The sequence below is a fragment of the Crinia signifera genome, chromosome 5 (genome assembly GCF_055691185.1).
Source record: "Crinia signifera chromosome 5, ASM5569118v1, whole genome shotgun sequence".
Lineage (NCBI taxonomy): Eukaryota > Metazoa > Chordata > Amphibia > Anura > Myobatrachidae > Crinia > Crinia signifera.
Genome location: NC_139221.1, coordinates 85,560,803 through 85,579,362, shown reverse-complemented (window position 1 = coordinate 85,579,362; position 18,560 = coordinate 85,560,803). Strand labels below are relative to the sequence as shown.

Below are 18,560 nucleotides of genomic sequence, written 5' to 3'. Positions count from 1 at the left end.
GCTGTCCCTCGCCACTTGCGACTCCTGTGACAATTAGCGCAATACCATCTTCATGTGAGTGTGCCTGGTTCGCTCTGCGGCTCATAGAAAGCATTGAGTGGCAATATCGCAGTGCGACGATTGTGAACCACGGGTGAGAATTTGGCATGACATCCAGGAGTAAGCCACGGTGAGCGGGGATAGATGAGCGTGGCTATTACTGTATCTCCTGTAACTGGATCCTTGCATCCACTCCCAATCAATGTATTTGAATCAGAGTAAGGGAAGTGCTTAGTACGTCTCTTGAAAAGTTCCAGAATTGACAGAGCTTCGAGAATTATATAGACTGGGAAACAAGGACCTACATACCCAATAAGTTATAATGACTGTTGCGTCTACTTCCAAATTGTTCTCAATTTCCTTGAGTCGAATGTGGAATTCTTGTTTTGATGTGTATTTGACATTAATCTGGAGCATACAAATTCCTTATTATGTTGTTAAAGTGCTCATTGTAAAGAAGACAAGTGCAGACTATCTTTTATCTGGTGCATGCTGTAAAATGATAGCTAGGATCTTATTGGTTGGTCCTCCACTTGTTCTCCTTTAGAAGGTTCAAACACTTACTTACATGACCGTGAAGCATACGTATCACAGCTTGCACGAGATAAAGTGTAGAGAGTTAAAGTAACAACCAATCATCTCCTAACTGCCATGTTACAGGCCATGTTTAAAAGTGTAAAATTAGGAGCTGATTGGTTGGTACTTTATCTTTCTCCAAGCTTTGGCAAAAATGCCCCATGTTTCCGGATCATTTCAGAGGGGATCTGTGCTGCCAGCATCACTGCCAAAATGTTGCCCCACATTTCTGTATGAACGGCAATCTGAAGATCATGCTTCAGACACTAGGCTCCCATTCCAGATTTGATCAATTTCAACTTATTATTTAAAAAAAAAAAAAAACATAAAAATGTATTAAAATCAACCTTTAGCAAATATACCCTTAAAAAGGCCAAAATGGCAATCCTTTGGAAGGTGGGTTATAGCTCCCCTAAATCTCTCTTACACTAGAGAGTGGTTTTCAAACTATGGGTTCCGACCCCAAAGTGGGTCCTATCAGAATGGGGTTACAAATCCATGTTGCTGAACATCTTGCTAATGACTCCTCTGATCTCTCAGTCAGTAATCCATGGAGTCTAAAAAAATATCAGTTGAATTGTCTGTTACTTCAGACTCCTTGGCTCACTGGCTTAGAAATCCAAGGAGCCATTAGGCAGTTCTGCCAACACCCCAGTGATCTTGCTACTTGGTTAAAAGCTGACCTCATCACATAGATGTGGAGGTAATGCAAGCAATGTGCCCCTCAAACAACACATTTGAAATCTAATGCCCTACTATTTAACTTAAATAGGGCCTAACTCCTGTGTGTTAGGAATTACACAGCCACAAATTTAGCAGGTGGTGTCTGTAGGTGTTAGAGTCCTCCTGCATGGGTATGCAAGATCCGATTGTTGCATTTGGGGATGCAGTCTTGGATAATCATTGCCACCATTAGCAGCAATTTGTTAGCTTTCTCCCGGCTGGCAGTTGGTTCCGATGACAGAGACCCTAGCTCATCATGTCTTAAAAATGGAGATGTCTATCATGCTGCAGTTGACAGAGGGCTGCAAGCAATATTGCAACACATGTTCTGCTTAAGTGGGTGTTGTGATATATTACGGATTTACATAAAAACCTTGATTACGCCCATGATCTGATAGATTTTAGGGTGCTCCTCCAGTAGCAAGTGTGGTTGAGAGCAGCAATTTGACAATTCTGCTGTTTGACAAACAATAACTGGGCCCACTTGATTTTCAGATGCATAAACAATAGACCATACACTATTGTTATAGTGCATATCATCAATTGTGTATTGATAATGATGCACACTCCCACGGGTCATTAACAATGTCCTCTGGCATATAGCACCTCACATCCTGCCCGCAGTCACTCTTCAGTCATCAACAGCAAGTGTGTGTACACTTGCCGATACCGACACCCTGTCGGGTTCCCACCATCATTGATACGGCCAGACACGCACATCGTATAGTGTTTACCCAGCATTAGGTATCGAAACTGAAAGATGATCGAGGAAATGTACATAATCCTTGGTTAAGAGATACTTTAGTGAGCTGCATGTTTTCACTATCTTAATCGATGGGCACATTTCTATCTGTAAAATGTAAATTGTTTCCTCCTAAAGCTGACTCTTAGCTAGCTGAGTCATTGAAGTGTTGTGAACACCTTCTCCATTGTTATATCAGAGTATCTTGCTCCAACTCTAGCGAGGTAATGCCGTCTAGATAATGGTGATTTATTACACCTTTTAGACTGATCACCTCTACTGTACATAAAAGAATGCTAAAGAAAGTTAATGTAGACAGGCCAAATAGCAGGCTCTGGTAATGCTGATAAAAATTGTTCATTGCAAGCCTCAGAAGTTTCTGATGACTAGGCCGGTGCTGCGTCATTGGATAACATGCAATCTTTCCTCCAATATTGCTTCTGCTATACTTGATTGGATTCCATTTTAAGTTTATTTATTTATTTTTTACCTTGGTACATTTGTTCAGTCTCTTGTAATAACTGAAGCCTTTCTGATCACAAAGATAAGTATAGAAGAGCACAGAACCCTTTGAACTTTCCTTTGGGTGATATAATCTATAGTGCCCATTTCTATATAAATTGCTCTTTTCCGTGGGCTTTAGGATGGATGTTGGAACAAAAATATTTAGAGGAAACTCATTTGTGTCTGTTGACCTGTTGAAATTACGAATTGGTTTGGTTAAATGATGCCCAAGTACATAGAACATGTTTAGCTCCAATTCCATTCAAGTGTCCACAAGATCTCTAGGGCACACTGTGATTTCCATATGCAAAGTAAAATGCAGTTTTAATTCATTTTTGACGATCTTAAGGATAGCAGAATCAGTTAGATGATCAGAAGAGACGTTTAAGGGGGGGGCATGCTCAACATGTTTAAGTATATTAGGGGCCAATATAAGGAACTGTCAAGCACCCTTTTTTCTGCTAGACAGGAATCTAGGACGAGAGGGCACAAGTTTAGATTAGAAGAAAAAAGATTTTGTTCATCTAGAAGAAAATTTCTTTACAGTCAGAACAGTCAAACTTTGGAACTCTCTTCCTGAAGAAGTGGTGTCGGCAGACACTATAAATATGTTTAAAATAAGGTTGGATAAACATTTATTGGTTAAAAACATCCACGGGTACGAATAAGTAACAATCTGTCTTTAAAATATCAGAACATACTATATAACAAGGGATTAGCTACTATAAACATAGGTTGAACTAGATGGACGCAAGTCTTTATTCAGCCTCACCTACTATGTAACTATGATTCTGCTATCCTTTCTTGCATGAGATAGAGGTCCCATAAGGAGACTATCATTTGCTGTTGTCCATTAAGGACGAGTTGGACATCACATCTATATTATAGTCTTATTATAGGCCCCTCAAGAAAGGTGTAAGTTACACAACATACTTGTACAAGGTTTTAAGTTGAATTTTAATTATTTGGGGCATATTTTGCTTATCAAGAACATTCTTGATAATCAATTAAGATTTAGAAAGTTGAAGGAGCTCTGCCTTCCTCTAGAGGGATTTCCACCAGTTTATCTCACCGGGAAAATATGAGATCCAAAATATACTAGGAAATATTAAATGTTCCCTGATGAAGTCGATTTAGACTAAACGGGTTGGTACTTTATGGATCTGCTGTAACATCTTGTGACTACTCATTGAAGAATAAAACTTTTATCTTGGAAAAATTTACGTTTTATTGAACTTGGATGAAAGCATATGGACTTTTGATACAAATAGGCGCTATACCACAATTGGGGATTGTATGCTATTGTGTGTTTCCTAACCTGCCATTTTTTGTTTTCTGTTGTTTTGAAAGTGTAAATGATGGAAATAAAATCAAACTTTTTTTTGACATGTTAAAAAAAATGGAGGTTTTTCCATCTTTCCTTGGCTTGTTTTTGAACATTAAAATAAATTTTTGCCTGGGGTGCCCATACTTTCAATCCCCACTGTATATGTGTGTGTGTATATATATATATATATATATATATATATATATATAAGCAAGGGGGGGATGGGAGTAGCACTCCACGCGACTTTGAAAAACAACTCTTTAGACAACTGCGCTCAAACAACGTTTCATTGATCTTTAATGATCAATTTCTTCAGGTCGTATATATATATATAGCTGGGGTTTCAAGACGGCACTCATAAGTCATAAAGCAGCAGTGGTGCAGGGTCCAAAAATAGCAATTGATAGAGACAGCACTTACCCAACCTTGCAGAAGGGAAGGAGACAGACCAGCACTCGTTTTAAAGATGTGATTGTATTAGAGAGTATTTACAGCATGGCAAACATCTTAACAAACATCAGACAGACCCGACAGTCTGTTTCAACTGGGCTCTAACCAGTTTTCCTCAGGGGTGCTGGTCTGTCTCCTTCCCTTCTGCAAGGTTGGGTAAGTGCTGTCTCTCTCTCTCTCTCTCTCTCTCTCTCTCTCTCTCTCTCTCTCTCTCTCTCTCTCTCTCTCTATATATATATATATATATATATATATATATATATATATAAGGAAGGGATAGACAGATTAGAGTAACATGAAGGTGAGATATGGTTTGGAAGGATCATAGAGTGATGAGTAGTTTGTAGGTTTTAATAAATAATGTTTGAGAGCCAGTTTAAAGCATTAGAGAGAGGTGGAGAGTTATAGTGGTAGGGATCTGCATTGACAGAATCCTAATGGGGGAGTGACAGAACTATAATCAGTTGGCAAAATAAATTACATTGTTAGAGTGAAACAGGAGGGCGGTAGTGTTGAAGGAGATGCCTCAGAGATTTAGATGGAAGTGGATTGGGTAATAGCATTATAGATGTTTGTGAGGAGTTTGATTCGGGTTCAGTAGGGAAAGAAAATCTAGTGTACGGCCTAGCAGAGTAGGGAGCCAGAATCAGCAGTGTAGAAGACCAGATACAGTTAAGTAAGATGAACAAATTGGTCAGATAGAATAGATGGGCATGTTATCCATAGATTGTGAGATGGAGTAAGGTGAGGAGACAGGCCAAGAGAAGAGAATTGGATTTGATTATCATAAGCATAAAAATTATATTGGAGGATACCAGACCTTATAACCTCATCCAGAGAGAAATCATAAAAGAAGTGGCTTAAAAAGAGAACCTTAAGAGAGACTAGGGGCCGATAAAGACCTGACGGCAGGGCTGTTCATGTGCACAGCTGCGAATGGCTTCTCAGAGGGGGAATCCATTCGCAATCACCAATTCGTTCATGTCTTTATCAGCCCCTAGGTACCAAGATATGTATATACATGTGAAGGGCAAGTGAAGGGTGTGGCCATGGCAAAAGTAAGTCTGAAGTTGGTTAAATAGGAAGTAGGAAAGAAAGGTTGGAAGGTGACTATAGACAGTCAGCCTGAGGAGCTTGTAGACAGAAGGATAGAGAAGATTTGGTGCTTATTAGAGAGAGCTTCAGGGGCAAGAGTGACTTTTTTTTAAAGAATGTCAAAGGTATGGGAATGCTTGAATGCAGTGTGAGTGGAGCCTGTTGAGAGAGAAGGGTTGAACGGGTGAGTAAAGTGGGACCAGGCAAGGAGGAAGAGGGAGCAGAAGAGACAGAAGTGGTTTGGTTCAAGGAAGAAGGTGGTGGTTTAGATGAAGACCATTACTTTGTATGTAAATAAAAAATTTCATATTATAGATTGACATAATTAAAATGATTGAAGGGAGTATGAGCATTTACAGAAGCATTTATTAAGCCCTCAAAGGACCTGGTTTTATGGGTCCTTATTGGTATCTTCACCTATATTTCTAATAGAATTTTGGGCCTGATTCCGCCTGCTCGCTAGGCAGCGAGCAGCTAAGAGCTGCCCTGATGAACGCCCCTCCCCCATTGCTGGAATCTCCTCTCTAACATGCGAGGCATGTGGCCACCCAGACGAAAAATCATTCAATGGTCGCTCAGCATTGAATGATTTTTCTGCCATTGGCAGATAAGTCAGTCTGAACAGACTTTTATCTTGCACGCTAATCGCCGAATTGGGGGCGGGCGCTGGCTTCATGTGATGTCAGCCACCCGCCCCGAGCAGGCAACACCACGACTGCGTTTACAGGGGAGCAACAAGTGTTTTAATGGAGACGCTCAAAAAACACTGTACTTTTCCCTGATGCCACCACGTGTCTGCCTGTGCGAACACTTGGCAAGTGTGATACGTTTACACAGGGGGTCTGCACATGCGCATATACACGCATGCGCAGACCCCCACCATCGGAAACATTTCTGATTTCGGACCCGTACGAATGGGCTCGATTCAACCCCTTTGTATAGGGAAGCACTATGCAAACCTGCGTCCTATCCTGCAAGACCTGTTCGCACACTCCCAGAATTGGTTCTACGCATGTGCAAAGTACCATTAATTGGTCCTTTGCGCTGATGGGCATTGTTACAACCAGACCTAAATAAGGTCCTTTGTGTGGAATCTGTAAGTTTCCTGTTTGTTAATCCCTAGTTTACACATAAGGGAAAGGGCTTATCATTATATTTTCCCCATCTTTATAGCTGTGTGGTAAACTTTGTGGCTAATTGAATTCCCTCCATATGAAATTATAATAACCTTTCCTTAGTATATTTCCAGAAAGACCCACAGAAAAGTAGCACAGTATTTTTCGTAGACCGTTCCAAAAAACTGAATGTCAGCAGGCACTTAAATATGCACAAAGCGAACATTATTATTATTGTTTTTGATGTGCAATGCACCGGAGCGCTCGTCGGAGCCGGGCAGTGAAGAAAATAGAACATACATCAAACGGACATACAAGGTAGATAGGATAAATACAGATGTTAAAACAGATGGTGGGGAGGGTCCTGCTCACGAGAGAGATTACATTCTGGTGGATTAAATGAATAATTAATAAATCCATAAAGCATTAATAAGAAAATGAATAAATAAGCTTATTTGCATAAAATGAACTATGCCATAGAAGCATACATTTTCGGGGTTGGAAATGACCGCCACTGCTTTTGTGAATATGCTCTATGATATATAATATGTAATATAATATCAGAAATAAGTTGTTCCCTTATGTAGGAAGCTGGTTCTCTACTAACCATTAAATATAACATTATATAAATTAATATGCTTCCAGCCACATCCCTAGCGTAATGATTCGTCTATTCTGAACTCAAAATGGTGTTTCTGATTTGTGGAAGCGTTATTATTTATTATTATTATTTATTAACAGTTTCTTATATAGCGCAGAATATTCTGTTGCACTTTATAATAGGAGACAGTGATACAACAAACTGGGTATTTGCAGAAAGTCAAAGGTACAATCTATAGAGAAATATGCATTGATACACATGGATAGATATTCTTTATAGCATAAAGTCCACCAGAATGCAAAGGTTCCTGGTGTTCTGTATGATACGGTGACCCAGTAGTTTGGCCAGGTGTCAGGAGGATGGAAAATGGGAAAAACAAAGAGAGAGGATATGTGTGGCCTGTACAGTTTGGATATGATTGGATGGAAACAGTATATGGAGGTTAAGTGGCTCGTTCTGGAATTTGACAAGCTTGCCTGAAGAGGTGAGTTTTCAAGGAACGCTTGTAGGTTTGGAAACTGGAGGAGAGTTTTATTGCGTGCGGGTGAGGATTCCACAGAGTGGTTGCAGCCCTAAGAGGGTCCGGCAATTGGGAATGGGAGCGAGTAATGAGTGTGGATGAGAGACGTAGATCTTGTGTAGAGCGAAGAGGTTGGATTGGATGATATTTAGAGATAAGAGGATAGATGTGTGTTGGTGTAGTTTGGTTAATGGCCTTTTGTATAAGTAAAAGTATTTTGTATTGAATACAGTAGAATACAGGTAACCAATGAAGTGACTGATAGAGTAGCTTTCAGAAGATGAACGTCTGGCTAGGAAGATTAGCCTCACAGATGCATTCTTTTTTCTTATTATTTTCATGAAATGTTCAATGTTTTCTGTTAAATTAAAATACCAAAAGGAGACATCTGCAATGGTAGGCTTAGATCTAAATCATATACAAGTTTGTAAGGAAAATCTTTGGATTTAGGTTTGTTTGATGAATGCCAGCCGCTCTTGAACTAAAAATATCCAGTTCAGCTTTTTCTGCAATGTCATAAAGTCATTGTGGGTTACTAAACATGTGATGTAATTTGATTACATTTTTGGGCCAGCTTGCAAGTGTACACTTTGACAGACTCTTGGGAGGGCAGAGTTACACTGGAGTTATTTTGGAATACAAATGCATTAATCATGATTGCAGTGATGAAGCTGTCCAAGCATGGCGAACCTTAAGATAAAGGGTAATGCAGTTTGTACTATATCCGTCTTCGTTATTGTGAAACGGGTAATTTTCTAGTAATATACTACTATTCTTTAACATCACGTACTTATTGTGTAATACTAGTTACCAGCCAAAATCACAGAACAACATAACAGTAATGTCAGTGCAGGTGGCTGTAAACACTCGAATCGAGCAACACTTGAATTGCTTTGTTGGGTGCCATCTAGTTGCTTCCATCCTGCATGACACTTGAATCCCCCCCCCCGTAGAGGTGACGAGCAGCATTAGCCTTTTATTATAAAGGATAAATCGTAATAAAAGGAGCTTTCTAGGACTTAAAATGGTCTGAAATGGGATTCAACAAAAAAAAAGTGCTAAAGCAAACAGAGTTGCCAATAAATCTGAAATAAGAAATAAAGGGCAACAAATAAAAGAGAAAAATAGAGAACAATACTGATAAATCCAAATGAATAACAATTTAATTAATAATGTAATTATAATAAAACATAAATAAAATACTAAAAACATCAGGTATATAATGTAAAAACATGAAGAAATCTATATAGGTGAATAATGCTTATAGGCCTTTTCTTGCCAAGGTTCCTGCTGTATCGCTGCAGAGTGGTAGAACACTAACCCTGCCGTTTCCTCTCCTGTCCTCCTCCACTTTTGTGTTGTTTGCTGTTATGTGAACAGCTGCCACTCCGGTCCGTGGAAGTCAAATGGTGGGTGTAATGACCCCAACCCCGGTTACTGTACCTAGGGGATCACTCTGGTTGACCCGCAAAGCTGCAAAATTTGCAACTTTGCGGGTCATCTAAACACCGCCCACACGACCATCCAAACCCCCCCCCCCCCGGCAAGCCGATTTCCCTGTAGGCATGTGAATGGTGGTTTAGCATTAACATCCATTTGCAGCTTGCGTGAGGGGCAGAAATCATTCGATGGTCGCTGTCCATTAAATGATTTCTCCAGCGCTTGCAGATTTAAGACACGCTCTGGCATCTTAGATCTGTGGCACCCCTGTACAGGAAGAGGGCGGGCAGCTGACATCCGCTGCTGGCATCAGCTAAACGCGCTTTCATGGGAACGCCCATGAGCTACAGCAGTGTGCGGCCACATCCCCCCCCCCTGCTAAGTGCGAATGGGCTGGTGAATAATCAATTTGCCGCACAAATCGGCTGCACATGCGCATAATAAAAACATTAGAATTAATTCCTTAGTCCCATAATGTCGGTTTTAGGTTTGATGCTCCCTTATTGTCATTTTACTGCTTTATTTTTATATTTTCTATTATTTAATTAAAAAATAACACTAGTTGCAAAATATTGCAAAAAACTCTGTAAATGAGACACATATATTTTCATTTAGTCCTTGTTATCTCTGGGGATCGTTTAGTGCAAAATATTTATTGCTGCTATGAGCAATACTTTGAGATAACCTAATTTACATACAAATCTGTTTTCCTCTCCTCCACACTTATAAGATTTGGCAGACATCTAATCACCCTATTCAACAACCTCTCGTTGCCAAGGTGTCAACCTTGTGCTTGTCGACCTAATAATCCACACCCACATCTGCTGTGACCAGCAACAGTGGGGGTTATTCTGGTTCACTCGGAAAGGCACAATCACTCTCTAATGGACAAAACCATATACACTGCAGGGGGTGGGGGGGGGGGGCTGATGTAACATGTGCAGAGAGAGTTAGATTTGGGTGTTTTATTGTTTCTGTGCAGGGTAAATACTGACTGCTTTATTTTTATACTGCAATATACATATAAGTTTGAAGTACACCCCGCACCCAAATATAACTCTCTCTGCACATGTTACATCAGCCCCACCTGCAGTGCATATGGTTTTGTCAATTAGAGAGTGATTGTGCCTTTCCGAGTGAATCAGAATAACCCTCAGTTTACGAGGACACATTTGTATTTACATTCAGACTTATCTCATCTGTTACAAAATGCTACACTGCTGGTCAGGTTGAGTTGAACATCACGGTTAGCATTACTGCCTCACAGCACTGAGGTCATGGATTCGATACCCACCGTGGCCCTAACTGTGCGGAGTTTGTATATTGTCAACATACTTGCGTGGGTTTCCTCCGGGTACTCCGGTTTCCTCCCACAATCCAAAAATATACTTATATGTCAATTGGCTTCCAACAAAATTAACACTAGAATGTCTGTGTGTGTGTGTACATGTGGTAGGGAATATAGAGTGTAAGCTCCACTGGGGCAGGGACTGATGTGAATGTTCAACTATACTCTGTAAAGCGCTGCGGAATATGTGTGCGCTATATAAGAAACTGTTAATAAATAATAAATGTCTTCAAATATACCTAGCTTCAAAATGCACCAAATAACCCAGATTGGTGCACCAGTTTTTAGAACGCAGCTACACCAAGCAGCGGGCCAGAAATTTTTTTCACAGCATCCTATTCACATCAGTAATGTGACAGAAGTACAATGCAACTCCCATCTTAGTAAATAAACCCTTCAGTGTTGCATTGATCATTTACCTGCTAGTGCACAGAGGCGTATATCTTCTTAGACTGGCAATCATGGGGTTATGACTTTTGGCTGTCATTCAACATTGAGTAATGCCTTAATCCTTACTCAGTATTCTAACCCTCCCCCATGTGCCTAACTTTAACGCTTCCCTTATTTGCAAACCCAAGCATCCATTCCTGCAGCCTATGCCTAATGTCAACATTCCTTACAATGTTAACATTTTGAACATGTGGACATTCAGCAAATGTCAACATATCAACAATATCAACATCATACCTTCTAATCTTCTAACTATGCTTTAACCAACAAAATCCATTCAAAGATTTTGCTGGTATTAAGCTAATATTCAATATCTCAGTCACACAGGTAGGTTGCATTGGGTTGCAGCATGCATTTGCTCTATATACCACCCCGTAAGATTAATAAATTGCTCATTTCTAAGGGCTCGGATAGTTGTGTAGTCTTTTAGCTGTCTTCCAAATAACAAGAAATTTGGGGCCAAATGTAAGAGTGTGTGAATGAGAAAGTGAGAGATTTGGGGAGAGTTTTATCCATTTTCATAAAGCGGCAAACTCAACCTGGTTTTCCAGTGTAAATGATTGCCGCTTTAGAGAAATGGGAAAACTCTCCCAAAATTTTTATTTTACGTCTACATAGACAGAAATAAATGATGTATCACGACTGAGTAAAAGAGATTATTCAGATCTCTGTCATGTTTAATTTTTTTCATACTGTTTATTAATTTTAAAATTTTTAATCTAAAAAAGGAAATGTTTCTCCAGAATTTGATCCTAAAACATGTATGTCATGGTTTCCACATATACAGTATAAGAAAGTTTTTGTCTATTTACAGAAATATTATTCATTCTCTAAATCGAGAAACAATTCCTGATCCTGATCAAATTAACAGTGATTGCTTTCGAGCACGATTCGAAATATGAAAAATGCTCTTATGCCATTTACTCAGTCTATTAAATGACTTTCCAAATTTAATTACCAACACCTGCTAGAGAAAAATATTACACATCATCAAGCCAAGGCCATGAATGATTTCTGAGCTGGCTAATTAAACCTTTCTAAGTGTAAGAGTCTTCACTGCTGTAACAAAATATAACACTTGTCTCCCATGTTTTACAATTCCCCCCCAGCAGGAAAGAATATCTTTTGGGGATTTTGACAGGTACAAAGACCTACTCATTTGAATTTGGATAACAGGATAGATCTATAGACCTGTAAATACAGGGAAGTAGCATAACGTGCTCAGCTTCTAGACATTTGTCAGAGTTAATTAAGACACAGGTATCAGGGGGAAGGTGTAAGACTCTCAAATGTTTTTTGAGGGTTTTTTTTAACACAAATTAAACACGGGTGTTTTGAAAATCAAACTGTCATCATACCAATATATGGCAATACCAGTGAAATGTGATAATGAGATGCAGTCTCTGGAGAACACTCTACCAGTTGTCCACAGTCAGTAAATGCAGTCAGTAGTCATTTATGTTGAATTACATATTACCTCAGCTGCCACCATTTTTAATGAACACTTACAAGGGTAAAATGCAATATTGTGACATGTATCCGCATTCCTCACAACTGTCCCGATTTTTACGGGGCAGTCCCGTAATTTTTTGGGAGACTGTCTCACCCGCAGATGGTAGTGTCCCATGGTGTGTGTGTGGGGGGGGGGGGGGGGGGCAGCTGAGAGTCCCCCCTGTCACACAATGCTCTGTCTCCCCCTGCCACAGGCTGCTCTGCATGTGCACAGCATCTATTCAGCAGACAGAGGTACAAGTGGCATGGCCAGCAGCTGAAAAAGCACTGACCATGCACCCACAGCAGGTGAGTGGCTTCACGACCATGGACATTCCCATGAAACCACTCCCTTTTCCCCACAGGGATGTGCGGGAGTCCCGATTCTGCCTACAAGAGAGTTGGGAGGTATGGTATCGGTAAAACACTGCACATTTTCTGTCAGAAGCCGAAGAGATCTCCAAGCAATATTTTGGGGCTGATTTATCAACAAGTTTTATCATATGTAACAAGTTGTAAAAATCACTGCTCACGATGAATGGTCTCCATGTCATCAGCTCCCAGCTGACATTTTCAAACGCATGGCAGTTAGGAGCTGATTAGCTGCAGTACCATTTAGCATACATAATGAGTTTGCTGAGAGTGAGATTTTTTTTTTCACTTTATCATTATGAGGTATTGTGTATAGAATGATGAGGGAAAATATGTATTCCATTTTGGAATAAGGCTGTAACTTAACAATGGGGAAAAAGTGAAGCGCTGTGGATACTTTCCGGAAGCAATGTAAACATCGCTTTTCAGCAGTAAGGTAATCTTGCAAATATAAAATAATCGGTATGTGTGAATTAAGAAATGGATGGACAATGGACTACAGTACTACTATTGGGATGCAGTCAAAATCCCGACAAGGACAAAATACAGACATACAGTATATAATGTACAGGTGAAACTGTCAACATGACTTTGGGTCGACAGGTCGCGAGGTCGACATGGGTTTTTTCACAGTTTTTTGACCCGACATGTGCCGACAGGCGGTATTTCATGACCTACCATCCACTAGGGCGTGGTGGGAGAATAAAATAGTGTGCCGAGCGCAGAAAGGCACCGTGCCCGAAGCATCACAAACGAAGCGAGCGATGCGAGGGGCTGTGGTTCACCTCCAACTGTGTCCATGTCGACTGTGTCGACATTCGGGTAAAAAAAACTGTGAAAAAAACCCATGTCGACTTGTCGACCCAAAGTCATGTTCACAGTTTCACCTGCACATTCTATATGTCGGTATTTTGACCTTGTCGGGATTTTAAATGTCGGGATTTTGTCCTTGTTGGTATTTTAAATGTCGGGATTTTGTCCTTGTCGGTATTATGACCCATTTGGGATTTTGACCCTGTCGGGATTTTGACCGTCGGGATTTCATACCGAAACATAGTCCTGTACCAGTGATACCCAGCAGAGTAGCAATGATAAGACCGGCACCTCAGATAAATGCAAAAAAGTTTAAGGTTTATTCCATGAAATAATGGATAAAGGCCATGTCACCTCTTCCACGGGCAGCAATCATACAACAGACTTTGTATATGGATAAATACCAAATGATGCTGTTTATCAGACCGTGGGAACTGTATCACCCTGACGGGCCGTTTCAGCGTCTCCGCGCCTTTCTCAAAGGGTGCCACATATATATATATATATAGAGAGAGAGAGAGAAAGTCTTTTGCGGTCCGGCACTCACGCTTTGCAGAGATTCTTATTGCCAGGTGCCTTCAGTTGCAAATGTGTAGATATGGAAAGAATTACAGCGGCACTCATGGGCTAGTGAAAAAGAATTGCTTCTATTATTGTAGTATTTCTACGTTTCGGTCTGTCTCCAAACCGTCATCAGGAATACAGCTTAAAGGAGCAGGTCATGTATTTATAGCAAACAGGCAAACAGTGAAAGCACACGTGAAAAACTCCCGCCCACTGCAGGCTGGTGATGTCATCAGTAATTGACAGTCTCTTAGCAGTGACTGTGCATAATTAAGTGAAATTTACATACAGTAAAGGGTAAATAGAGCAAGTGCATTTACAACGTAACGTTGTAAATGCACGTAACAAGGAAACATAGCAATGATATCAGAGGTTCAAAGGCATATCTGTGATACAATGTAATAATTGTTTCAGCACTGTTAGGAAAGAAAAAGAATTAAAAGCAGCATATCAATATAACGCATTATCATTTTTTTTTAAAAGAAAAGCAAGTGCACATAACAGTCGTTGGAATGCATGTCCTTAGACAACTTAATTGTTAGATACTTTGTGTAAATAAATCGCTACTTTGTCATACACATTGTTGCAGATCTCTTAGTTAAAGAAATGTAGGGAGTTGTTGCTTCAACTAAGCAACATTATGTCCAAAGCTGCGCTTTTACATGTCTTTCCATTACAGTATCAACAGTTCTCTTTGCTTCTGAGAGGTAGAGTTTTTAATAGAAACTTGAAAAAGACAAGTATTCATTTAGCCCGTGTGGGTGTACAGTATTAAGTTGTGCTAGCCACTTTGTTTCTAGCTGTAGTAGGGTTTTGTTTCTATCGCCCCCTCTAGGGTTAAGTTTGACATGTCATGTTACCTTGAAAACGGGGAGCACGTACCCCGAAACATCGGAATTAAATCTTTGCACCACTTAGGGGGGTATTCAATCTCATATTATTCACCTCGTGCAATCGACTTTATTATGGTTACGTTTTGCTCGACTGAAATATTTTTCCCTGCAAGCCGTGATCTCGCCAATTCAAAGTGTCAATCCTCGAAGTCTCCTCCTGTCGACGTTTGGAACGCCCATAACTCGCAACATTGTATAAACTCGCCTTCGCGCCATGTCCGCGCCTATAAAAAGGCTTGTAACTCGTGTTCCCTCGCCTATTCCTGTTATGACTGGCTTTTGGTTAGATGCGGAGTATTGTTCCTGTGGGATTTCTTCACTTTTGTTCACGCGCATCGTGCAAAATCCAGCTTCTTTGACAGCATGCATACAATGCCATACAATATTCTCCATGAAAAGTGTGCTTCTGCACAATATTTGTTGGGTGAAAATTGCAGCATTTGCAAAACACATGCTGACAACACCGCTGCTGTTATGTCCTTCGCAAAACAAGTTATAATAATGGCCATAGTAGCAAAATATGTATGAGGAGTTGGGATGGAAACCTCAAACCACAATAAAATACAAACATCACGCCTCAAGATGGAGGCGAGCAAAACACCCAGAATAATTGCCTAAAGTGTGTCGAGAAATACATCCATACATGAACATTGAATAGGGTGCGTGTCAAATCGATTAAAAAAAGGGTCCAAAGAGCTCGGCTACTCGAGATCACATAATCTTGACAGGCGAGCAAAACGAAATGAGGGAAAAAAAAAAAAACCTAGCGCGGAAAAAAAACAAAGGATTGAATATCCGAGATGCAAAAAACCCCAAAATTCTCAGGTGAACTCCATGAAACGCTCGACGGCGACCGAGCTCGACAGACATTGAATACCCCCTTAAACCGTGGAGTGCCGCTGCTTGTGTTTGTATCGGTCTGTGTGTATGCTACCAGGAGGCACCCACGTGAAATTCATCTACTACGGAGAGTGCCGGTCTGAACCTTACAAGTGTGTGTATATATATATATATATATATATATAACTTCTTGGGGTGGACACAGCACTCCAGACACGTGGATTCTCAAACGTATAAATTTTATTGAAGATGGCAACGTTTCAATGCGGATGCATTATCGTCAGGCTCCTGACGATAATGCATCCGCATTGAAACGTTGCCATCTTCAATAAAATTTATACGTTTGAGAATCCACGTGTCTGGAGTGCTGTGTCCACCCCAAGAAGTCTACATACCTGTTTGACACCGGCACCCGACCAGCAACGATTTAAGGGAAGTTGTGCCCGGCACACAAGAAGTCTATATATATATATATATATATATATATATATATATATATATATATATATATATATATATATATATATATATATAATGTAATGTACTGGTATCAGTCACTCACTATAACAAGGGAATACTTACCCCAGGACAGCTGTAATATAATCAGTAAATGGCAGTACTCAGGAACAGAGCAGGTTGCCGTCACACATCCTGGCCGCTTCTTTAAGTAAAATTAGCAGGACAGAGACCACCAGGAAGTAATTATCTGCTCAGTTTGAAGCATTACAATGTGAGGGGCAGGGCATTAACAACACAAGTTGCATTGCCTGGCACTGGTCACCTGGAGAAGAGACCGATATAATAGGCAAGTCAGTCTCATTCACATATAACTTGTTATTGTGTTATGGATAGTGTTATGGATACCTTTGCAGAATGTTCTCTTGTACATCGATGTGCCCATGACGCTACGTGAGGAAGTCTAATAAACGTTTTAGAGAATATTTTGTAAACTACAAAACTGGTAATATTGGAGCATAGGGGTTTCGTTTTATGGGTATGGGTCATTAGGTCACCAGCATTATGGTAGACAAGCATTAGGTCGACCTGCATTTAACATGTGTTAAGGTCGACATGCATGACTTTAGGTCAACAGGGTCATTAGGTCGACATGGGTAAGATCGACATTGAAAATGTAGATTTTTTTTTTACTGGAATGTGAACACAGTGAACATAAACACTAATACGTAGCACCGCGTCCCCTCGCATCCCACTACGCCCTAGTGGATGGTAGGGCATGAAATACCGCCTGTCGGCACATTTTTGCTAAAAAAAACTGTAAAAAAACCCCAAGTCGACCTAATGATCCTGTCGACTGTACCCATGTCAACCTAATCACCCTGTCGACATTCCTGCATGTCTACCTTAAGTCGTGTCGACCTAATGGTGTCGACCTATCTACCATCATGCTGGTGACCCAATGACGTATCCCAGTTTTATTTAGTTGATGTTTGGGTACTTGTTTCCTATCTGGGCGCCCGTCGCGGCGAGCCCCGCGAGGGGACGCGGATAACTGTGAAGGTATCCGCGTCCCCTCGCGGGGCTCGCTGCGCTCGCCACGCTTCGGGCTCGGTGGCTCGCTGCGCTCGCCACACTATTATATTCTCACACCACGCCATAGTGGATAGTAGGGCATGAAAAGGTCGGAGGACGCGTACCGCCGCCCCTCGCGGGCTCGCTGCGCTCGCCACGCTTCGGGTTGGCGTCGATCGTGGGGTGGCGTCAAAAATTGGGGGGGACATTTAAGGGTTAATTGGGGGTATTTGGCCCCAAATCGGGACCATTGAGGCATTTAACAGTAAAATCGCGGTCAATCAGGATTTTTAACATTGTTCCCTATGGGAAAATCGCGGTCATCGCGGGCATCGCGGCCATCCCAATTTACCCGCGATGACCGCGATTTTTACCCCCGATGACCGCGATTATGATCGTGGGCGCCCAGATAGGAAACAAGTACCGATGTTTGTACTTGTGAGAGTTCTGCATTGTTTAGTTGCCCTCTGCCTGAAAGGACAGAAATGGGTGGTGTCTGTGACACCTGCACCAGGATAATGAATAACTCCTTCACACAGTTTGAGAGAAACCTGATCTAGTCATTTTGTCTTTACAGAACTCGGACAAAGACTGGGATAAAGAGGCTGCTACTGCTAAACAACTTGAGTATCAACAACTTGAAGACGACAAAGTCTCTCAAAAATCAGTTTCCAGCAAACTTTCAAAGTCTCCATTGAAATCTGCCAAAAGACCCAAAAACATGCAGGCAAAAGTCATTCTTCTTGATGGCTCTGAATATTCATGTGAAGTAGAGGTAAGAGAACTGTCATTTACAGTATTATACACTATTTTGTCACTAATGTTAACAGTTACGTTTTTTTTTAATATTCGCTAAAAATGCCAGCGTCACTCAAAGGGTTAATGCTGGTCATATGTTCCTTTTGAAATGAACTTATCTAATGCATTCCAATAAGATCTTTATCGACCTCGCGCACACAAATGCAGAGATTAGTAACATGCATCTGATAAAGAAAAACCCAATACGAACAGGATGCAGTGCAGTGGCTGATCCAGCATGGGGAAGGGGGAGGGGAGATAAGCGCAGTGCCCCCCCATAACACTTAACTCCTGATTACAGCTGCCCATTGGTATGTGTTGTGCTGAAC

The 18,560-nt window shown here is 40.8% G+C and overlaps 1 protein-coding gene across 23 annotated transcripts in view; it reads left to right on the top strand.

Moving 5' to 3' along the window:
* EPB41L3 (erythrocyte membrane protein band 4.1 like 3) overlaps nucleotides 1–18,560 on the top strand; it is a 262,411-nt gene that overhangs the window by 143,223 nt on the left and 100,628 nt on the right. For all 23 annotated transcript variants that reach the window (XM_083187591.1, XM_083187582.1, XM_083187602.1 and 20 more), the window contains exon 3: nucleotides 18,011–18,208. In XM_083187591.1, coding sequence (XP_083043717.1) covers nucleotides 18,155–18,208 — 54 coding nt within the window. In that variant the 5' untranslated portion in view covers nucleotides 18,011–18,154. The remainder of the gene's footprint in view (nucleotides 1–18,010; nucleotides 18,209–18,560) is intronic.